A 25,340-nucleotide genomic window follows, 5' to 3' on the forward strand; every position below is an offset into this window, starting at 1 on the left:
CTAGAACTGAAATTTGTGATTCAGAAATAATGTAACTGGATAAATTCGAGACTGGACAATCTAATTGTTGTGCTTCTTTGCAGTCCTTGTCCAGTGTAACCTCTTTTTACACCAATCTGACTGAAATAAACTTTTTGGACGTCACATTAAAAATCAATAATGGCGGTAAAAAGCTTGATATGTTGCCTTTCGGGAAAAAAAACGCTACAGCATCTTGCATGTCGAATCTTGCCATCTGCCCCATGTGGTTAAGAATGTACCAGTAGGGGAACTAATATGCCTAACAGAAATAGCTCTAGCCCTGAGATATACTCTATGGAAGAACTTAAAGTTTGCGATAGATTACAATCAGGAAAATATCCTAATTGAAGTCTACAGCGAGCTTCTGCCATTGTAAAACAAACCTCAAGAGAACAGCTCCTGTTAAACAAAGATAAAATAACAAATAAAACCTATGAAGAATAGTAATATCACTTTCACGACTACATATAGTCCGCAATATGGTGAGTTGGTAAAATCATTAAAAAATACCTCCCCATATTGAAACAGGAAAATAAAGTAAGAGAAATTTTAAAAAAACATCAAATTATGTTTATTTAAAAAAAAAAACGCCATCTATTGGTAGTCTATTATCCCCAAGTCTTTTTGATGAAGGTTTAAAAACAGGATCAAAAACATGACTGGAGCTAAAAGGCTTCTTTGAATGTGGAGCCAAAATCTGCAGATGTTGTGGATATGCGGTAAATAAAAAAAAAGTACTTTTCACTCTACTGTAAACAGCAAGTCCTTTAATATTCAAAGTTTCATTAATTGTAACTCGGACTTTGTTGTATAAAGCATCCATTGCAGTATATGTAATTTACAGTACATAGGTTGTACCACCTGTACACTGAAAGTACGTATAAGGAAAAATTTGTCGGATATTAAAAATGTAAATGGTTTGAAAGTCTCTGCTGCCTCCAACCATTTCATCTAGCAGCATAATAGAACCATGGATGGATTTACTTTCTATGGTATAGAGAAGGTAATTACACCAATCTGTGGTGGAAACAGAAATAAACGGTTACAAAATAGAAAATCTAAGTGAATTTTCACACTGGAGACCCGCTTCCCTAAAGGGTTAAATTTAAGATATGACCTTAGCACATGTTATTAAATAAATAATGAATAAATTCTTGATATTTATTAGATTAATTATGTGGTTATTTTATATGTGTAAGTAATTTATTATATCTAGATATTTTATTTTTATATAATTGGTTTGAACTATTCATTTATGCATTTTGGATTTATTGTTTTTCTAATCAAATGTATTTATATTTAAATGTATTTTGTTTCTCCTTATATACATGTTCAGTGACAATTCTGGGAATTCGGTTTTTATATCATTGCTCCCTTTGTTGTTTGGTTTTAATTAACGCCCGTAAGGTTGGTGATATACACCTTATATTAATTGTATAATAGAATGAATTATGATAATCACGGTGAGGTCTATTAGTATGCCAGTTTGGAGTGTAGTGTAATTCAGACAGGACGAACGCTTGTGTGATTGATCCTCGGGGATGTCACTGTTACCATGGCTGGATTTTTAAATTTGCCTTAATAAAGACTGCATGTTTTACTTTATCTACAATATCTAGTACTTGGAGATTACCGCCGGATTTGCCCTCTTCTTTCCTTCAAGGGAAATAACAGTTACAACGAGTGAGCACACGTGATATACAATGGCATGTAATGCCAGGTCCCCGTGACATACCTAAGAGTGAGGCCTCCTAGTGAGAGCGTATGCAAGCCTGAAGAGAGGGAAAAAGAGAAATATGGATATATAGCTATATACACGTTGGTGTGGGAGCTGGACACTTACCTTGGACAGCGAGAGGTAGCAGGAAACAGAGTGAGTGACGATGAGGTGCCGGCATTCCCCACGATTTCCTTCTTCCTGTGAATGGAACACAGAGGTGACGCTGTGGAACGCAAGTTGTCGCCGCGCAATGAGGTAGGTGGCCAGGAGAGTTGCCACCCATGCGCAGTGCATCGATGCGAGAAAAGATATTCTAACTGAAGGTTCGACACTATACACGACTAAATTGTTTGCAAAGGGGCGGCACATGCAAATTAGCCATGTTTCTGGACTGGAGGCAGAGTCAGTGAAGCAGAGCAGGGCACCGGCGTGTCATCCCCCAGCCTAGCATGCAACAGCACTCTGGGACCTCAGCACACTGCTGCAGTAACAGAGCAGCGGAGGTGGCAAGGACGTGACAGCTGGCTGGCGGGAACATGTAAGTGCTTGTTGAGCTGAAGACGACTGCCAGGGGTGGTGGGGCTGACAACCAGTTTCTGCCTTGCTTCAGTTGGATGCATTTTGGAAGGTGCACATCCAGCTGAAATGCATCGCGGCTCAGAGAGGACGCTGTGCGACGTGGGAGTCGGGGGCGGGTGATTAAAATGTTTTGGGGTTTTTTTGCGGCACACAATACAGTATATACCACAATGTGCCCAGGAGGGGGATATATATTCACCACAAAGATCTCAGCATGGGACAAATAAACCAGGAAGGGAACAAATAAACCAGGATGGGGACAGATAAACCAGGATAAGGACATATATACCAGGAGTGGCCCAGGAAGGGACGTATATACCAGGAAAGGGACAAATAAAGAAGGATAGGGACATATATACAAGGAATGGGACATATACGCTAGAATGTGCCCAGGAGGGGGATATATTTATTTTCTAGGATGGGGACAAATAAAGCAGGATAGAGACATATATGACAAGGAGTGACACAGGAAGGGGACTTATGTATCAGGATGGGTCCAGGGGGGGATATATATATTGTATACACCATAAGGACCCCAGGATGGGACAAATACACCAGGATGGGGATACATAAACCAGGATAGGGACATATATACACCAGGAAAGGGACTAGTAAACAAGGAGAGGGACATATATACTAGCAAGGGCCTAGGATGGGGACATTTGTAGCAGCAACAGTACATATATACTAGAATGTGCCCAGGAGTGAAATATATTAAATTAAATAATCAATAAATTATTGATATTAATCATGTGCTTATTTTATATGTGTAAGTTATTTATTATTTTTAGATTTTTTTATTTTGATATATATGTATGAACTATTAATTTACGCATTTTGGATTTGTTTTTCTAATCAAATCTATTTATATTTAAATGTATTTTGTTTCTCCTTATATACATGTTTAGTGACAATACTGAGAGTTCGTTTTTTTATCATGCTCCCTTTGTTGTTTGGTTTTAATTAACCCCCGTAAGAGAGGTGATATATACCCTATATCAATTGTACAATAGAATTAATTATGATGATCACGGTGAGGTCCATTAGTATGCCAGTTTGGAGTGTAGCGTGTTTCAGACAGGACGAAGGCTTGTGTGCCGAAACTTTCTCTGGTTGATCCTCCGGGATGTCACAGTTAATATGGCTGGATTTTTAAATTTGCCTTAATAAAGACTGCATGTTTTACTTTATCTACACAATCTGGTACTTGGAGATTACCACCGCATTTGCCCTCTTCTTATCTTCGTGTTTTTTGGAGTGCTTCCTCCCTGAATCGCGAGCGGGTCCCACCAGATGAAGATTTCAATCCAGCAGCTTATATAGGGTAAGCAGACTCCTCCGTATTATTTGTTATTTCCCTTGTAACATCCCAGGTCTCACCAATGGCTATCCAAAAGCACATAAGCAGACTGATCCTATCATCTGATTGTGAGGTCCCGATACTCAATCTGCAGTTCATGGAAACCTAGTCATTGTATTTTATGCAATCTAATTGTGAACATATACCCACTAACTAGGATTTCATCTGGACCCATGATATACTAAGTATACTGCTTATAATATTACACATAGTATACGGATGTACCTAATTATTATTGCTTACATATGCTTTACATCATCTGATATACTTCTATTATTCCACGCCCCTCTAGGCACGCACTGTCATCTTACAGGCAGCACTGTTAGCTACGCCATTGGCACCTATTGTAGTCTTCATTCATGTCATCCTGTTTTCCAGGTTTAGTATTATTCTCAAGGTAAAAACTCTTTTTGGTCCATAGCCTCTTACATACTTTTGTCATTACATTTTTTATGTCATTTTTTATTTTAGATTGGTAACAAAGATAATGATGATTCCATTCCAGTATTCATCCTACGCCTCAAGTGATTGCACTTATCTTGATTACCATATTATGTATATGCTCCATGATGTCAACATTTGTATATGACGCAATCTTCTATATTTTGTATATTATTATGATTTGTGCACTTTGTATTATTTGTGAATATATTTCACCTTTCTTTGTGTATACAACAACTAATTGTTATTTATTTACATTATGTATTATACACAGATACATAACCTTGATAAAGGCTCTCCGAGCGGAGACATCGGTTTATTTTTGTTTAAGATTTTGCCTTGCAATAAAATCACCTACGGAAACTTACTGTACCATGTTTTCATTTTTATGAGTGTGCCGAAGTTATTCTAATTTAAAGTGCCGAACCGACACAACCGGGCCCTTCTGCTGCGGCTGTCAATGGGGCTCGGTGAAGAGGAGGGCCTGGCCCGGGGCTTAATAAAGCTAAGCAATTACCCCGGGCCCGGCCGGGCCCCCTTTTTCACTAGGCTCTATACACCAGTCATGGTTGTAATGTCCTGATGGCGGCCCTTGCTGCTGACTTAGATTTCTCCAAATGAACAATATTGATAAGAAAACTACCAATCAATGAATGCTAGGTGAAGGCCAAATTATTTTTGTTTTCTTTTTAGCAAAGATATAGCTTTATATGGGTTTTTTTTTGGATTCTCAATATATGCAGTTTTCATAGTTCAGTACCCATATTTATTGTACAAAAAGCAATTCTGAGATTTTTTACAAACCTGTTGTGCCTCTGCTCCTCTTGCTCCTCCGTAGAATTACAGTCGCTGCCGTTACAATACAAAGAAATAGAATTCCAATATGAATTTTAGATATTGTGGTTCCACTTGTAAATCCATATTAATACACTTTTCCTGTAATACAATATAAACACTGCAGTTATTTAAATAACTGTAAATTTTGAATAATTAGTTATAACATACTCACACATACACACACACACACACACACATATACAGGGGGTGAAATAAGTAATGACATTTTTTTAAGTACTGTAACTATATTTCTATATGTGCTATGGACATGAAATTCTCAGCAGATGTCTGTAACAACTCATACAAACTCACCGGCAAAAAAATATCCAACCATAGATGTAGATCCAACCAAGCGGGTCACCAGGCCAAAAACCCGCGTGAATTACCAGCATTACAAACGACACAAACGCAATTAATGGATGTGGCGGACACACTGGATCGGGTACGAACCAATCAACAAGAACCATCAGATACAGGTGAGCCTGACAAGGGTGATCAATTGCAGATTATTAACCTCTCTGATCATGTTTTGACACCAGGGGAGGTTTCTGTACTTCAAAAAGGGCTCACATTTGTACCCACGCACAGGTTGGACAAATTCACGTTGATTAAAGACTTATATCTGTTTTGCAGACATCTGGTTCTCAGAGTGATCCACAAGAAACCAGATATGCTGGATCATCTGCAGGACACGGACAGACAGGTTTTCCAGGACCTTCTTGATCTGCTCCAAGAAAATGAGGGTACTACAGGTCGGAGGACCTTTCCACACAGATGTAAGTCTCTGGTCACACCGCCACTCTCCCTAGTACCTGCGGTTAAAACCTTTTTCGACCTCGTCAGGACTGATATCATGAGATTACCTACCAGGGTCATTACGGAGAATAACCTAAGTCCTGCCGAAAAAACAGCCTTGCACCAGTTAAAGGAGAACAACTCCTTCATCATCAAGGAGGCGGACAAGGGTGGCAACATTGTTCTGTGGCCTACCTCATTATATCTAGAGGAGGCCCTTAGACAACTGAACAACGCTAAGTGTTATACCAGGATGCCATCTGATCCCACCATGGTGTTCCATAAAAAATTAAAAACCCTGCTTGATGGTGCTTGTGGCCTTGGCATTATCAATAACCAGGAGCGCAAATATATGTGGGTGGAGCATCCTGTTATACCCACATTTTATATGCTTCCTAAGGTGCACAAGCATGCCTCTAAACCACCTGGCCGCCCCATTGTGTCAAGCGTTGGAAGTCTGTGTGAGAGGGCGGGCACATACATTGACTTTTTTCTTCAGCCCCTAGTATTACAGCTACCATCCTATATACAGGATTCCTCTGACTTTATCCGTTTTTGTCTCAGTGTCACGATACCCCCTCAGACTTTAATAGTTACGTGCGATGTTGAATCACTGTATTCAAACATTAAACATGAGGATGGCATTGGGGCCTTGACATATTTTTTGGGGAAACAGTCGAATTCAGACAGGATGCACGACTCCTTTTTGCTTGACCTTTGTAAATTTGTGTTAGAACACAACTATTTTCTATTCGACAATGTCTTTTTCAAACAGGTCGCAGGAGTCGCGATGGGGGCGCGATGCGCGCCGGCTTATGCAAACTTGTTCTTGGGGTGGTGGGAGGATACCTACGTGTATCCTTCCCACCACTACAGGGAGCATGTTTTGCATTGGCGGAGGTACATCGATGATGTATTCTTTTTGTGGACGGGTACAGAGGAAAGTTGCCACGACTTCCTCAATGATCTTAACATCAATAATCATAACATCCTTTTGACCTCTAATTTATCATCCTCCACAGCATCCTTTTTGGATTTGACCATTAGATTGGAAGATGGACACATCATCACGAATTTATATCGCAAGCCGACAGCCACAAACGGACTCTTGCGCTATGACAGTTTCCACCCTTTTCACACAAGAAGGGGAGTACCAGTGGGACAATTTTTACGGGTACGCCGCAACTGCTCCACGGATGAAGATTTTCAGAGCCAGGCCTGCGATCTGACTAAGCGGCTGAAACACAGGGGTTACCCCAGGGGAGTTATCTCCTCAGCCTTTCAAAGGGCCAAGCATGAGTCTCAACAAGATCTGCTCATCCGAAAAGGACCAGTGGCGGACCAACCGTTACGATTGATAACTGACTACAACAGCCACTGGCAACAGGTAAGAGGGATCCTGCGGGAACATTGGAAGATCATTAGATCTGACTGCCAGACCGCATCCTTTGTGAGTGATGTGCCCTTTGTCACAGCCAGGAGAGCGCCCAGACTCAGAGACCTATTGACGAGGAGCCATTTTAGGAGACCGACGATGAAATTGAACAGAGGCATTACACTACGGGGATCTTACCCATGCGGTGAGTGTAATGTGTGTCCCTTTATGCAACCCGTCAGAGATGTTTTTCAGAATCCCCTTGACGCTGTCCCACACAGACTAAATGGATATGTTAATTGTAAGACCTCTAATGTAATTTATGCGATTATCTGCCCTTGTCAGAAGGTCTATGTGGGACAAACATCCCAAGAACTGCGGAAAAGGGCACAGAAACACATGTCGACCATCAACTTGGCCAGGTCTGATCAGAAAAAGGGACGAACACTCACTTCGGTAGCTGCGCACTTCCTTCAATACCATCAGGGTTCTTGTCGTGGGCTACGTTTTGTAGGTCTCCAGAGGATAACTACGAATGGAAGAGGTGGGTCTCTCCTGAAACCTTTATTACAAATTGAGGCAAGATGGATTTTTAACCTGAAATCTCTCACACCATCGGGGCTCAATGAAGAGCTACTGTATACCGGTTTTCTTGGCTAATACGTAGTCTCGTATTTGATTCTTACCCTCTCCTCCATCTCTTTTTTGGTTATATCCGCAGTTACAATGCTAGGAATGGTTCTCTCCCTCTTGTTTCCTTTGGACTGGATTGAGTGTGTGTCCTGCACTTTGGTTTTCTGGCTATATCGGCGGATACAAACAGAGACAAGTGGTTGGTAACCTTGGCGTTCATCTGTGGCTTTAAAGCATTGGAACCTCATCCAAGTCATCTTACCTGAGAGGGGTTATACCACTGCATGATTCTCTCTACCTTGAAGGAAACGATATACGGACGGCACCTACATCCTGCCCAATTACTTGTGTACCTACATGGACACTATTGGATGAAGATGTCCCTGCTGGTCCCGTGGGGTTACAATCTATATGGGTCTTGGAACACTTTGGCCGGAACCTAAAACTCATTTCTTGCTCTTGCTAGGTCAAATGAGACCTTGTGCCACATACACCATTTTGGAGCAATATGGATAGCCTGTCACTTTTTTGAGGCCAATTGTACATAATTGTGTGTATACATATGTTTCATCCCATACCAGGATGGCTCATCAATCTGGTTGCCCTCTTGTGCTACTCAATATTTACTCTAAATCTCTCCATGCTCCCAATCGGATAGCATTTTGTTTGCATCTTGTTTGCATTTTGTATACAGATTATGTTCCTCTCATGGGTTCATTTCTTCTTTCTCTTTGTGGTCATATAACATCATACCCCCAATTCCTACTTATGATTGCACCCACTGAGTCGCCCCAATTTATAGTTAATCCGCCGAATTTTCAGTGGTGTGCACAACAGCCATATTTTTATAATGCCTGTGTTTTTTTTTTTTTCTTTTTTTTTTTTTTTTCCCAACCTTGGGTGTACAGATATTGTACATGATACATCCGCTTTTGGTGGTACTAGTAGTTATTTTCAGCTCAGCGGGTGTTCTTTTGCTCTACATGCATGTATTTGTGACTAATAATCTTTGGGCACTTTGATACAGGATAAATCCACCTGGGTGGTACTAACTGTTTTGATGGTTTAAGAGGGATTCGAACTTTCATATTTGTGACACATGTTTTGAGCAGGAATTAACCTATAGCGGCCATCTTATGGGGATTCGCCACCTTTTGGTGGGCATATTATGTACATCTGTGCTTTACCCCTATTGGGTTAAAAATATTCTCTTTGTAATCTGGCATTCAACATAAATGTGTACATGCATATGTGTAGCATTTAGCTATGCCTCCTTATCGCCGTTTTATCTATCTTATAATATAATATAGTTCTTGTTGACCTATTTATATATCCTGCGGATTTTATCTGCTACTTTACATGTCTTCAGATTTCTGTATGACACATCCTCCCTGGATGCTGTTTGTAACCAGATACTAATGGGAGATCTCTCCTCTGACCGGTGTTTTCACTTTAACATCTGACATCCAGCTTTGCTGGAGCGCCGGGTGCTCTGACATGCGTGGTGACCTTAGCATTCTCTGCATCCATGGTAACCTAAAGGAGGAACATCATTTCCGGTCACAGCGGAGCCGACATGGGATCCTTAAGTATTTATTTATCTGTTATTTTTCTCCTGCGAAAACCGGCTTTCTATACATATGATATATAGCATGGATGACTATATGACTATATGATTATATGGCTAGATACATGGTACATATTTCTAGCTATAACGCTGGGTCCGGGTCTTAAAACCACCCCCTCTCCCACTTCCGGTTTCCATGTTTACAGCCGGCTGCCACGCTCAAATACGCACACCACTCATGGTATGTAATTAAGTTGTTACTTTACAATTAATTAAGACTGTGATCCTCTATAAATACCCGTTCTAATTGCAATCAGGGATACACTCTCCCCTGACGAAGCTGTTCACAGCGATACGCGTGGGGTCCCCCACATCCCTCCCTATTGTGGGTACCTCCTTGTTTCTGTAGCGCCCTTCACTGGTTGGGAGCTTGATGTAGCTTTTCACTTGGGCACCTGATTGTGAGCCATCTTTGGGATCTCTGGACAAGGGTTTTTATGATTTTCCTTTCTTTTTTGCATGATTCATGCCTGGTTATTGTAATTACTGTATGATTTGCATGCTCTTGTTCTGTCATATATTGATAGCTGCTATCCCATTGGACTCACTACCAGTATAGCTCACAGGTGTGGTCCCTATGTTATAGACTTAATGGTTAAGAGTTATTACATTTATGGATTGATCCAGTATATGTTTTTCTAGGGATCAGATTTATACATTGTTGCATATGTACACAGGGCGGTACCCCATAATTTACATCTTGGAGATGTGGGGGTTCTCTATTTATATGTATTTTAAGTGATTTTAATTGTATGTCTTGTGTCACCTTGATTGTTTCAATAAAATTCTATATCAATCTTTACCATTTTGAGGATCCCTGTGATATATATATATATATATATATTTATTTTTGGGTCTGCGCGTCTCCTATGCATGAGCTTTTTTTCTCCCTGGTTAATAATGAGAAATGGCACAGGAAAAAAGTATTGAACACATGAAGAAAGAGAGGTCAAAAAAGCAATGGAAAGTAATGACACCAGCTGAAATCTATCAGTAATTAGAAATCAATCCTGCCACTTAAGGGCAAATAATATCAGCTGTGTTATGATTCAGGGACCGAGGAGGATCAAAAAATGCGGAATCCCAAATGGTAACAGAGTGGCTGGAACCTTAATAGATTGCAGACCTAATCCTGACACACAACTAGAAGTAGCCATGGAACGAGCCTACAATGACCTAATTGTCTCCACACAGCCGGAGAAGTAAATATTCTCACAGATAGAGATATAAGAAAGCTAATCTGCCTCGGAGAAGTCCCTAAAGATAGATAGATAGCCCCACACATGCAAAGCATATAGTGATATAGAAAAACACAACACAAAGCCAGAAAAAAATCAGCAAAGGTGAGGCCCAAACTATCTTTATAGGAAAGGATAAGAAGGAGCACTGTCTGCAACCGTAAAATACCCTAATGAATACCAGCACTTCTGAGATGGAAAAATCCTGAGGTCACACAACCTCTCCCCCACTTTATCAGTACTCAAATGTTACTGGGATCCAAAAACACTAATACAGATGAGGGACTGAATTAATACCAAGCATAACAAACACAATACCTTGCAGAATCATGCATGCTAAGTATACAGACACTCCCAGCAGGGAATGATCCCATTCCACCAAGAACTCCACACAGAGAAAATAGGAATCAATCATTAGTATCAAAGCAGAAAAAAACAACAAGAAAGTGGAAAACAAACAGCAGAGGTACAAAGACCACTTATCTGAGAGAAGTTCTGGTAGTGAGCAGGTCTAGTTACAGAATGTCCTTAACACACAGGAGACCATTGAGCACCGGCAAGTAACAAGAGAAAACTACTCAGTTATATAGTCCCAATCTGACCCTGATTGCCAGTCCTCTACAGGTGTATGGATTTCATTCCACAAATCAACTGCACCGACAGCACTGACCACAAGAGGGAGCCCCAAACTAGAAAACATATTCACAACACAGCTGGTTCAACTGATGGCCATTAAAAAGAAGTCTCATTACCAAGGTGCCAAACAAGAAATATCTCATGATGGGTAAAACCAGTGAGATGTCTCAAAATCTTTGCAACCTTATTGTTGCAAAACAAACTGATGGCATTGCATACAGAAGAATTTATAAACTACTGAAGGCTGCAGTGAGCAGTATGGGGAGTGAAAATAATTATCAGAAAAGTTGTTCTGGAGCCAAGCACCACCTTGGAGAGCTACAGAAAGACATGGAATCAGCAGGTACAATTGTTTAAAAGAAAAAAACAAGTAAGGCACTTAACTTCCATTGCCTGTATGGACGCTTACCACGCAAGACTCCATTGTTGAACCCAATGCACTTGAACGTTCAAGTGCGTTTAAAGTTTGTTGAACAACATTTAGACAAGCCTGTAAAATACTGAGATAATACAGTCTAGTCCAGAGGTCTCAAACACGCGGACCGCTGGCCGCATGCGGCCCCTCAGGCTGCTTGTTGAGGCCCGCAGACCCCCTGACGATTGCGGCCCTATGCTGGAGGTTGGCGCCAGCAGAGCACAGTTGAATCATTTGCAGTGCCACGCATAGGAGCTTTCTGCACTATTCCAATGTCTGCCGCCTGCCAATCAGATGCAAGAAGGTGACGTCGCTGTATGACGTCACTTCCTTTCATCTGATTGGTGGAGAGTAGCCATTGGTGTAGTGCAGATGCTCCGTTGCGCGGCACTGCAAATGATTCAACTCAACAGTAGTAAAGCCTTGCTGGCGCTGATCCCCGGCATAGGTCCACGATCGTCATGGGGTCTGCGGGCTGCAACAAGCAGGCAAGATACGTGCCCACGATCAGGACTCACTGTGTACTGGACGCAGCGGGGCCACAAGTCTCCTCTGCAGGAGATCACAGGAGACCACAGCGGCCCGTGCCCACAGTCAGGGTTTAGTGCGCTGTGGTCTCCTCGCTGTGTTCTCCCTGCCTAGGATGCTTGCGAATCCACAGCAAAAAACTCACATGCTGCGGCCTCTGAAAGCCGCACCACAGGTCAGTGTTTGCTGAGAGCCGCACACGCACAGTGGCATGGAATTTCTAGAAATCCCATCCACTCTGCTTGTACTGCACATTGCAGCTTTTGGACGCAGTTGAAACATGCTGCCTCCAAAACTCTGCAAACACTGATCATAGGCACACAGGGAACGGAGGAAAGGTGAGGAGAATTTTTTTTTGAGTATTACTAAAGGATGAGCAGAATACTACTGGGCACAAGGATGGGCACACGACTACAAGAATGGGCACAATACTACAGGGCACATGGATGGGCACAATACTACAAGGATGGGCACAATACTACAGGGCACATGGATGAGAACAATACTACAGGGCACATGGATGGGCACAATACTAGAGGGCACAACGTTATAGGGCACATGGATTGGTACAACACTACAGGGTACAACAATGAGCACAATACTACTGGGCACAATACTACTGGGCACAAGGATGGGCACAATACTACAGGGCACATGGATGGGCACAATACTACAGGGCACATTGATGAGCACAATGCTACAGACAACAAGGATGAGCACAATGTTACAGGGCACAAGGATGAGCACAGTGCTACAGAGCACAAGGATGAACACAATACTACAGCGCACAAGGATAGGCACAATACTACAGGACATAACGCTACAGGGCACACGGATTGGTACAACGCTACAGGGCACAACAATGATCGCAATACTACTGGGCACATGAATGGGCACAATACTACAGGGCACAAGGATGAGCACAATGCTACAGGGCACAAAGATGAGCACATTACTACAGGGCACAAGGATGGGCACAATACCCCAAGGATGAGTACAATACTACAGGGCATAAGGATGGGCACAATACCCCAAGGATGAGCACAGTACTACATTGCACAAGGATGAGCACAATACTACAGAGAACAAGGATGAGCACAATGCTACTGGGCACAAGGATGGGCACAATACTACAACATGGTGACATTACTAGAAGATGTTAGCTAAGATTACTACAGTATATGAAGCTGCTAATTTTAAAACAATGCGGCCCCTCTCAATACACCCAGCTGAGTTTGAGACCCCTGGTCTAGACAGATAAGATTAAAATTTAATTCTTTGGATGCCATAATACACACCATGTTTGGGGGTCTATAACACAACATAAACAGTGAAGTTAGGAGGTGGGAATATCATCGTTTGGGGCTGTTTTTAAAAAATGCGGCACTGGCAAACTTCATATAATTGAAGGAAGGATGAATGGGTGTCACGTCCCCACCAGAGTCTGCTCCTGCGACTTCTGCTTTGATCACCAGGCGGCGCTGTGTTGCCGCTGTGGATAGTGCTGGTGATAGGAGAGGAGTTGGTGCCAATGGCTTTGGTGGACACAAGCTCCGCTCATCCACTAAGGCTATGTTCATACATCAGTTTTTTGGCATCAGGCACAATCCGGCGTGTGCCTGATACAACGGATCCAGCGCAGAATATACAAAAACGGATGCGCCGGATCCTTTTTTTTTCACGGATCCGGTATACATATCTGTTCTTTATAGGTTTTTGTTCTTATTTTAGAGTTAGCTACTATATGATTTTGGCAATTTATTGGTTGTTACTGCCAGAGATAGTTCTGAATTCCTGCTTCCCATTCTGTTTTGTGATTCATGTGTTTTGACTTCTGCTTGTTCTCTGACTATCCTCCTGCCTACCGTTTTTGTACCTCACTACCTGATCTGGATTTGATCTCTGCCTGGTTTTCTGACTATGTCCTTGCCTGCCTGATTTTGTCCCTTTTTTGCATTTCCCGGTTCGACCCTGCCTGACTACTACTGTCATTGGACTGCAGCCTACCACAGGTAGTGATCTCCGGGAGCCCTGTGTACTTCCAAATCCTTGTATAGGGGTTAAGAGGTTTAAGGGTTATCGGGGTCCTCTTTGTGAGCGGCTTTCCTCTAGCCTGTCCATTACAGCCAGTCTGAGTCTGAGGCAGGCGTTACATTATCTGTGGCCCAACAAAAAAAAATATGGATTCCCTCCAAATAGTGATAGACCAGGTAAAAACTCTGACTGGCCTTGTTCAAGGACTTGCAAAGCAAATACAAACTCTTGAAACTGCCCAAGTTCAACCTCCTGCAGCACATCCCTCATTGTGTTCAGAGTCCCGTCGACTTCAAGGGAGCAAATCACATTCTGGATCCCATTGTGGAGAGCCTGTATCTCACAGGCAATCGCTTCAAGAGCAACTACAGCACCTGAGTGGGCCCCAGGAAACCCCCTCAGGCGCCCAGGTACTCCCTGTGGACCCTATAAAGTTAATGTTATCTGTCTCTTTGACTCACCAGGGAGTGAGGCTGCAGCCTGCAGGCTATTGTTGATTGTGGTTCTGCAGGCAATTTCATAAACTCTGATGTAGCAAAACAGCTGGGTTTGCCTTTGTTGAAACTAAACTCTCCTATTCGAATCTCTGCCATTGATAATCCTCCTCTCACCCAGGGTGTGGTTAATTTTGTAACCCCAGAGATTTCCATGCTTGTTGGAGCTCTGCATGTAGCATCTGTATCATTTTTTGTTCTTGAGAATCTGACATCGGCAGTGGTATTGGCATGCCATGGCTGTGCAAACATAACCCGGTCATAAACAGGAACCAGGGTGAGATTGTGCACTGGAGCCCTGAGTGTCAGGAGACATGTATGTCTTTATCTATTGACTAGAGCTTGACTAGAGCTATTATCTTGACTAGAGCTGAACCTGTCCTCATACCTCATGCATTCAGGGATTTTGCTGATGTGTTTTCTGTATCTAACTCTGAAAAATGGGAGACCCCCCTGAGGTGCCTAAACAGTGGAGCTTCATCACAAGTGAGCCCATTTTGGAAACTAGACCCCTCAAGGAATTTATCTAGATGTTTGGGGAGCACTTTGAACCCCCGGGAGTTTTACAGACGTTTATAACGTTGAACCATGAAAATAAAAAACATACATTTTTAACCACAAAAATGTTACATTAACGTCAATTTTTTCAAATTCACTAGCGTAACAGGAGATAATGAACCTTACAATTTGTTGTGCAATTTCTCCTGAGTACGCCATATGTGGTCAAAAACTACTTTTGAGGCACAGTAGAAAGGGAAGAAGGGAAGGAACGCTATTTCTGGAGTACAAATTTAGTTGGAATACTTTGCGGGTGCAATGTCACATTGCACATTGGCAGAGCCCCTGAAGTGACAGAACAGCAGAACCCCCCCCCACCCAAGCAACAATGCCATTTTAAAAACTGCACCCTTCAAATAATTCATCAAGGGGAGCAGTGAGCATATTGACACTATGGGTTTGTCACAAAATTGTATACTATTAGGCGGTGAACAAAACATATTTACAATTTTACCTCTAAAATGTTGTTTTAACACAAGATTTTTAATTTCACAAGGGGAATAGGTAAAAAAGGCACCATAATCTGTTACACAATTTCTCCTGAACGTGGAAATACCTCACATGTGACTGTGCAGTACTGTTTGGCTGGAACACAAGGCTTGGAGTGGAAGGAGCACCATTTGATTTTTGGAGCACAGATTTTCCTAGAATAACTAGCAGACTCCATTTGCAGAGCCTCAAAGTGCCAGAACAGAGGAATCCCACTCAAGTAACCGGATTTTGGAAATTACACGCCTCTGGGAATTCATCTATGGGTGTAGTGATGATTTAGTTTCTGGAAAACACCAATGGTGTCAAACATAGTGAATATTGCAGAATTAAATATTGCAAATAAGTCTTTATTGTGCTTAGTACATTGTAGTACCCATACATTGTGCCCAGCACAGGCTTCTGCAAACCTGCACCCATTACTGTGTTTTTCCAAAAATAAGACACTGTCTTATATTTTTTTTTTTGCCCCCCCCCAAAAAGCACTAGGGCTTATTTTTGGAGGAGGTCTTCTTCTTGGAGAAACACGGTTGGGGGTAAGTTTACCCCCCAAAAAAGCAGACCCCCCCACTTCCCAGGAGACTCATACTTACCAGACCCGGACGTCTGCATGGCTCCCATGTCCTCCTGTGATCTCCGGTGGGTGCTGCATGCCGTTCTCCCCTGCTGCTTGCTGACACACACACACAGCAGATCGCAGATCACACACACACACGCATACACACACACACACACATCACGTTATATCACATCCAGCGCTTCCGGACGCAGGGAATGATGGGAGGAAGTCACGTGTATCCGCAGGTCCTGTTGCGGTAGGTCCTTGCGCTCCATCGCACAGCCTCTCAGGATTCTGCCGGTGAGAAGAGATCAGTGTCTCTGGATGTGGTATGTGTGCGATCTGATGTGTGTGTGTGATGCGATGTTTGTGTGTGCTACTGTGGAGTCGGTAAGCCAAACCTTCGACTCCGACTCCTCAATTTCCCTTGCACCGACTCCGACTCCAACTCCACGACTCCGACTCCTACATATATTGCTTATAGTTAGGTGAAAAATTTATTGTAGTACATTAACACGTGTATGTGAACATCAGACATTTAATAATTTTTATGATACAATAATCAAGATATTTGGATAGAACATAAAATACATTTATTGGATTAGAACTTTAGAACACAAAAAACTGTAATAAATTGTAAATATGTAATACACTATGTAATATAGAGATTACATATATAACGTGTTTGCATATATATATATATATATATATATATATATATATATATATATATATTACATATTGTATTACATATTTACAATTTATTAGTTTTTTGTGTTCTAAAGTTGTATTCCAATAAATATATTTTATGTTCTATCTAAATATCTTGATTATTGTATCATAACAATAATTAAATGTCTGATGTCCACATTGTACTACAATACATTTTTCACTTAAATATAACCATTATACTAAATGTTATTATTTAGTATGTTTTTGTTGAAAACTGTTTTTTGCACTTACATAGTGTTATATATAACACTATGTAATGCACTATGTAATACACTATGTAAGTGGCAAAAAAGAGAATTTTGTTTACTTACCGTAAATTCTTTTTCTTATAGTTCCGTAATGGGAGACCCAGACCATGGGTGTATAGCTTCTGCCTCCGGAGGACACACAAAGTACTACACTAAAAAGTGTAGCTCCTCCCTCCTAGCATATACACCCCCTGGATAACCAAATATAGCCAGTTTAGTGCAAAAGCTGATGGAGGACAGCCACCCACAAGTAGAGACAGAGCAAAAAAACGGAACACCTGGAGCCTCTGTCTACAACAACAGCCGGTGAAAACACACGGACAAGAAAACTGCCAACAGGCAACAGGGAGGGTGCTGGGTCTCCCATTACGGAACTATAAGAAAAAGAATTTACGGTAAGTAAACAAAATTCTCTTTTTCGTCATCATTCCTTATGGGAGACCCAGACCATGGGACGTCTCAAAGCAGTCCATGGGTGGGAATAAACAGAAAACTGAGAAGTAGGCGAAACCTAACTTCACAAATGGGCGACAGCCGCCTGAAGGATGCGTCTGCCCAAGCTCGCCTCTGCCGAAGCATGAGCATGCACTTGGTAGTGCTTCGAAAAGGTATGCAGACTAGACCAAGTAGCAGCCTGACAAACCTGCTGAGCCGTAGCCTGGTGCCGGAAAGCCCAAGAGGCACCGACAGCTCTGGTCGAGTGTGACTTGATCCCCGGCGGGGGAGGCACCTGAGAACACTGGTAGGCATCGGAAATGGCCGACCTAATCCAACGAGCTAGGGTCGGCTTAGAAGCCGAGAGGCCCTTGCGCCGACCTGAGGTCAGCACAAAAAGAGAGGTGCACCGCCTAAGAGCAGCGGTGCGAGACACATAGATCCGGAGCGCCCGCACCAGATCCAGAGTATGCAACGCTTTTTCAAAGCGATGAACAGGAGCCGGACAAAAGGAAGGCAGGGAAATATCCTGGTTAAGGTGGAAAGGAGATAACACCTTAGGAAGAAAGTCCGGAGTCGGACGGAGAACCACCTTGTCCTGATGAAAAACCAAAAGACTCCGAAGAGAGAGCAGCCAAATCAGAGACTCTCCTGAGGGAGGTTATGGGCACTAGAAAGACCACTTTCTGTGAAAGACGAGACAAAGAAACCTCCCTAAGTGGCTCAAAAGGGGGTTTCTGCAAGGCCGTGAGGACCAGATTAAGGTCCCAGGGATCCAAAGGCCGCCGGTAAGGCGGAATGATGTGAGATGCGCCCTGCATGAAGGTGCGCACCTGAGCCAGTCGGGCGATACGCCGCTGGAACAATACTGACAGAGCCGAGACCTGACCCTTGAGGGAAGGGAGGGATAGTCCTAGCTGCAGACCGGACTGTAAAAAGGACAGAAGGGTCGGCAGGGAAAAAGGCCAAGGAGCATGGCCGGAAGAACGACACCAGGACAGGAAGATTCTCCAGGTCCTGTGATATATCTTGGCCGAGGAAGACTTCCGAGCCCGAGTCATAGTGGAGATGACTTCAGGAGGGATACCAGAAGTCGTCAAGATCCAGGACTCAAGAGCCACGCCGTCAATCTGAGAGCCGCAGAATTCTGGCGGAAAAACGGACCTTGTGAGAGAAGGTCTGGACGGTCCGGAAGATGCCACGGCACCTCTACGGACAGGTGGAGCAGGTCTGGATACCAAGCTCGCCTGGGCCAGTCTGGAGCAATGAAGATGACCTGACGGCCCTCCATTCTGATCTTGCGCAGGACTCTGGGCAAGAGAGCTAGAGGGGGAAACACGTAAGCCAGACGAAACTGGGACCAATCCTGAACCAGCGCGTCCGCTGCAAAGGCCTGAGGATCGTGGGAGCGAGCCACGTAAACCGGAACCTTGTTGTTGTGCCGGGATGCCATTAGATCCACTTCCGGAGTGCCCCACTTGCGGCAGATTGTCCGAAACACTGCCGGATGCAGAGCCCACTCGCCGCTGTCCACGGTCTGACGGCTGAGATAATCTGCCTCCCAGTTTTCCACGCCTGGGATGTGGACTGCGGATATGGTGGACTTGGAATCCTCCGTCCACTGAAGGATGCGTTGAACCTCCAACATTGCCAGGCGGCTGCGTGTCCCGCCCTGGTGATTGATGTAGGCAACCGCTGTCGCGTTGTTTGACTGGACTCGAATGTGCTTGCCCGCCAACAGATGGTGAAAGGCTAAGAGAGCTAGAAGCACAGCTCTGATTTCCAGTACATTGATCGAGAGGGCTGATTCGGACTGAGTCCAAGTGCCCTGCGCTCTGTGGTGGAGATATACTGCTCCCCAGCCGATTAGACTGGCATCCGTGATGAGGATCATCCAGGACGGGGCCAGGAAGGAACGTCCCTGAGACAGAGAGAGGGGCCGAAGCCACCACTGAAGGGAGCCCCTGGTCTGTGGCGACAGAGCCACCAACCTGTGCAAGGAGTAAATCCGCTTGTCCCAACAGCGGAGAATGTCCAGCTGCAGGGGACGCAGATGGAACTGGGCAAAGGGAACCGCTTCCATTGACGCCACCATCTGACCCAGCACCTGCATTAGGTGCCTGATGGAGTGACGGCGAGACCTCAGTAAAGAGCGCACCGCCAGATGGAGGGACTGCTGTTTGACTAAGGGCAGCTTTACAAGTGCCGGCAAAGTCTCGAACTGCATCCCTAGGTACGTGAGACTCTGGGTCGGAGTCAGAGTGGACTTGGGTAGATTGACAAGCCACCCGAACTGGACTAGAGTGGCGAGAGTGAGCGAGACACTCCGCTGACAGTCTGCACTGGATGAAGCCTTGACTAGAAGGTCGTCCAAGTAAGGAATCACTGCCAACCCCTGGAGGTGCAGAACCGCAACCACTGCTGCCATGACCTTGGTGAATACTCGAGGGGCAGTGGCTAACCCGAAGGGGAGAGCCACGAATTGGAAATGTTCCTCTCCGATTGCAAAACGTAGCCAACGCTGGTGTGAAACTGCAATTGGCACATGCAGATAGGCATCTCTGATGTCGATGGATGCTAGGAAATCTCCTTGGGTCATTGAGGCAATGACTGATCGCAGAGACTCCATGCGAAAATGCCGCACCTGAACATGCTTGTTGAGAAGCTTGAGATCCAGGATGGGCCGGAAGGAACCGTCCTTTTTGGGGACTAGGAAGAGGTTTGAGTAGAAACCTCTGAACCGTTCCCGGGCGGGAACCGGTACAATTACTCCATTGGCCTGCAAGGATGCCACGGCCTGCGAGAAGGCGGCGGCCTTGGAGCAGGGGGGAGTGGACAGAAAAAATCTGTTTGGCGGGCTGGAAGAGAATTCTATCCTGTAGCCGTGGGAGATGATATCCCGCACCCACTGATCGGAGACGTGTTGAAACCACACGTCGCCAAAGTGGGAGAGCCTGCCACCGACCAAGGACATTGCTGGCGCGGCCAGATAGTCAAGAGGAGGCTGCCTTAGTGGCAGCGGCTCCTGCGGACTTCTGAGGACGAGGCTTCGTGCGTCAGCTGGGTTTTCGGTCCTTGGCTGAGTTAGTGGATGAGGCTGAGGGCTTAGAGGATGACCAGTTAGAGGAACGAAAGGAACGAAACCTCGACTGGTTCCTGCCCTGGACAGGTTTCCTGGTTTTAGTTTGTGGCAAGGAAGTACTCTTCCCGCCAGTAGCTTCCTTAATGATTTCATCCAGTTGTTCGCCGAACAGCCTGGACCCAGCAAATGGGAGCCCAGCAAGGTACTTCTTGGAAGAAGCGTCTGCTTTCCACTCTCGCAGCCACAAGATCCTGCGTATAGCGAGGGAATTAGCCGAAGCCACCGCCGTGCGGTGAGAAGCCTCCAGAATGGCAGACATGGCATAGGATGAAAAGGCTGAAGCCTGGGAAGTTAAGGCAACCATTTCGGGCATAGAGTCCCTGGTAAGGGAATGCATCTCCTCCAGAGAGGCAGAGACGGCTTTAAGAGCCCATACTGCTGAAAAAGACGGGGAGAACGAGGCCCCTGCAGCTTCATATACAGATTTGGCCAGAAGGTCAACCTGGAATAAGGATGTGTCGTTGCTTACCAATTAATCAGATAGTCAGCAAAGCAAAGGTACTAAACAATTGTGGTCACAATTAAAATGTAACTTTTAATATTGAAATTTTAAAAGAATTTTTCTTATACCACACAACATAAATGGTTGTAAAACCAACCAACTAATTGGAGCTAGTATTTAGGCTCCTATCATTACCCAGTTAAGGACACTGTATAACCGGTAGTAGTAGTCCTACCGGAATAACACCCGTTGAGACAAAAGAAAACGTTGTCCCATATGTGATGTATAGATTAGTAATCCACAGCATGAAAAAACATTCAGCAGGAGTGATCCCACCAAAATAACAATATTAGAGACCAAAGTGTTACTGTCTCCTAAATAGTATACACAATCTATAATCCACAGCGATAAATAACCATAGTAAGGTCTCACTGTAAAGAATGAAGCAAAAACTTGTTTTTAGTTGTCCAGTAACAGGGGGGGCGCCAATCAGCCTCACAATACCCCTTAGCTGGCAACAATCTGACCTGATATTTTCTTAGACCTCCCGACGCGTTTCTTAATTTATCTTAATCCTCAGGGGACTGTGGTCAAGAAATTACAGCTGCAAAAATAAACAGTATAATCAGACTAAAACAATGCAAGGATTTACCAGAAAGTTCACAAAGCATTCTCAAATAGATCTCCTACCTACCTTCCTTAAGAAGACGGACATCCACCATACTGTGTCCGGGCTGGTATAAAGTACTAGGCTTTCAAACTTGCCGCCCTTAAATATCCTGTGGGCGGAACGCCCCACTTATCATAATTTCCACCCCCAAACCGAGAGCAGCGTCCCTCTACTAAGACTGATCGGCCGTAGGCCAATGAACAGAAAGGTGTGACGCCCACCATGGTGTCTAACCACAACAAGTGGTGGACGTCACACAAGCCTCGCCCTTAGGGACCAATCAGCGCCACAGACGGAGAACCGTCCCCCAGTGACGTCCCCGCATATGGCGATCATGTGATCACTGACATCACGCCAGCACCGCCCATCACATCCTTGCTCGTAGTGCCATGTGACCGGAACTACACAGAGTTTAGCAAGCGCACAAAGCGGTCATGTGAACCGCCCATGTGACAACCGTCCATGTGACAGCAGGCCGGCGTCACCCAATCTGTCTTTAACCATAACGCCACGTGACCGGAACCGCGCGGAATCATTCGGCGTACATCCGGGCGCCTGACAGCATGCTGGCAACGCCAGTCTCATTAATACTCGTAGTGCCGTGTGACCGGAACTACATAGAATTTCCCGGCACACATAGCGGTCACGTGATCCGCCCATGTGACAACAAGCTGGCGTCACCCAAGCAACCGGAAGTGCGCGGAATTACCCAGCGCACATCCGGGCGCACGACACAGCAACGAATCAAAACGTCACCAGGGCACCGCCCATCTCCGAATCACATGACCGGTCACCAGGACCGCCGTCACAGTGTACATAGAACGCCCATAGTTATAATGGAACCGGAGACGCATAAGCAGTTTGCGTCCCCCCAACCATCATCTGGGCTAAAAACTTGTCACATAAAAAATACTATAATGAGAAGGTGCTATGATGTTTAACAAGGGGGCATGGCATGTGGAGTAAGCTTGGCAGGGGGGGTGGGGGGTTGATTGATATGTATGATGTAGGGAGGGGTTGAGAATACTAAAACTGTCCTAAATAACACAAGGACACACAAATTGGATTAAGGCAGGCACCCACAATAGACACAATCGACACGGACACCAGGCAAGTGGCAAAGGAAATACCCAAATATGGATTTAAAAAGGGGAGGGAGGAATTTTGAGCGAGATGTTCATATAGGGGCCCCCTGTAGCAGTCCCTACTCAGCCCTATCAATCCCCTGCCTACCAACGGAGTGTAACAACACCTTAAAGAACCGGGTGCCCCCGCTCCACGGTGGCTGTCCCTCAGGGTCCCTAACACGGCCCTAGGAACTACAGGAAGCACCCAAAGGTAAGTGTCTCATTAAGACCCCACGGTGTCTGGGTCTTCAATGTGTAAATCCATTTACACTCCCGTTGGAGGATCAACCGATCCCAATCCCCCCCTCGGGTCGGGTAGTTTATGAGATCGATTCCCATGAAAGTTAACCCTGAGATGTCACTATTATGCATAACTTCCATGTGTTTCGCTAGGGGGGTATCCCTCTTATTGGCTATATCTCTAAGGTGTTCCCCCACCCTTCTCCTGAACTCCCTTCTCGTCTTGCCTACATATTCCAGTCCACAGCTACATCTCGCTTTGTAGATAACGCCCTTCGAGCGACAATTTATGAAATTCCTGATGTCAAAGGAGCGACCAGTAACCGAGCTAGAGAAGGTCCTTCCGGTCTCGATGTGCGGACATGCCACGCACCCCTTGCATCTAAAACACCCCTTAAGCTCAGTTCGTAGCCAAGTGTTCTCTTTTGGGCGAATGAAGTGGCTGTGGACTACCCTATCACCGATAGAGCGACCCCTCTTATAAGTACATTTTGGATGGCTACCTACCACATCACCAATGTCCACGTCCATCTTAAGGATTGGCCAATGCCGTTCCAGGATCTTTCGTATTTCGGCGGACCCATTGGTGAAGGTAGAGATAAAACGGAATTTACCATCCATTGTCTCATTCTTTTTGTGCGAGGGGACTAATAAGCTAGATCTTTCCCTAGATTGTGCAGCTTGATAGGCTTTAGAAAGGACATGATCAGGATATCCCCTTTCCCTAAACCGATTGCGTAGATCCTCCGCTTGTCGGGAAAAGTTTAAGGGGGTAGAACAGTTCCGTCGTGCCCGCAGATACTGTCCCTTGGGGATGCCTGCCCTAAGAGGTAGAGGGTGATTGCTCTCCCAGCGTAGAAGTGCATTGGAGGAAGTGGGTTTGCGGAATGTGTTAGTCGTTAAGGTTCCATCAACATTTTTTGTCACTAGAATGTCCAAAAAAGATAGCTCTCTCTCATCACATTGGGCTGTGAAGCCCAACCCGAGAGGATTGTGATTAATCTCGGAGACAAATTGTAAAAACGTCTCCTTGGTACCCCGCCATAGCACGAACATGTCGTCTATGTAGCGGGTCCATAACACAATCCTGTCCAAATCATAGGGGGAATCCTCCCCAAAAATAAGGTTCTCTTCCCACCAACCCAGGAGCAAGTTGGCGTAAGATGGTGCACATGGACAACCCATGGCCGTGCCCCTGAGTTGGTGGAAGAAGAACCCGTCAAAAAGAAAAAAAAATTTCATGAGACAAAAAGAGAGCAATCTGATTAACCACGCATTATGTCTCGTGAAGTGACAGCCCCGCCCCTTCAAGAAATATTCCACCGCTCTCAATCCATCCTCGTGCACGATCGAGGAGTACAAAGCCTCTACATCAACCGAGCACAAGATGGTGTCATCATCTAGCACCACATCTTCAATCTTCCTCAAAAAATCCGTCGAATCCAAAGTGAATGAATTCAAAGCACTCACAAACGGTTTGAGGATATGATCAAGATAGGTGCCAATGTTCTGACAAAGGCCTCCCACCCCAGACACAATTGGTCTGCCTTTAAGGGGTGCGAGGCCTTTGTGAACCTTGGGGAGACAATAGAAAGTGGCCAATGTAGGATGCGGAGGAAAAAGGAAATCATATTCATTTTTATCTATGAGTTTGGCTTCCAAACCTTCTGATAGAAGTACTTTAAGTTCTGCTTTAAATTCATTAAGAGGGTTGTATTTCAATCTCTTATAGTTACTGGTGTTATCAAGAATAGTCAAACACATATTCCTATAGTCCTCCAAGTCCTGTACCACTATGTTGCCCCCTTTGTCTGAACTTTTTATTATGATCGAGCGGTCTCGTTCCAGGGTCTGCAAGGCCATCACTTCTGATCTAGTCAAATTAAACATTTTGCGTTTTTTCTGACGGGCCAAATTTTCAAAATCCATTGAGACTTGCTCAACAAAAACATCTATCGTAGACTG

The 25,340-nt window shown here is 44.5% G+C and overlaps 1 protein-coding gene and 1 long non-coding RNA gene across 2 annotated transcripts in view; one reads left to right on the top strand and one right to left on the bottom strand.

Moving 5' to 3' along the window:
- Nucleotides 1–25,340, bottom strand: part of LOC142301487 (V-set domain-containing T-cell activation inhibitor 1-like) — an 89,390-nt gene that overhangs the window by 16,087 nt on the left and 47,963 nt on the right. The window contains exon 4 of the mRNA XM_075342485.1: nucleotides 4,926–5,057. Within this exon, the coding sequence (XP_075198600.1) occupies nucleotides 5,044–5,057 (14 nt within the window). The 3' untranslated portion in view covers nucleotides 4,926–5,043. The remainder of the gene's footprint in view (nucleotides 1–4,925; nucleotides 5,058–25,340) is intronic.
- On the top strand, nucleotides 5,710–7,287 carry LOC142301486 (uncharacterized). Its single transcript, XR_012752815.1, has 3 exons — nucleotides 5,710–5,734; nucleotides 6,776–7,140; nucleotides 7,229–7,287. It is a non-coding gene; the product is annotated as an uncharacterized LOC142301486 (long non-coding RNA).

The sequence above is a fragment of the Anomaloglossus baeobatrachus genome, chromosome 4 (genome assembly GCF_048569485.1).
Source record: "Anomaloglossus baeobatrachus isolate aAnoBae1 chromosome 4, aAnoBae1.hap1, whole genome shotgun sequence".
Lineage (NCBI taxonomy): Eukaryota > Metazoa > Chordata > Amphibia > Anura > Aromobatidae > Anomaloglossus > Anomaloglossus baeobatrachus.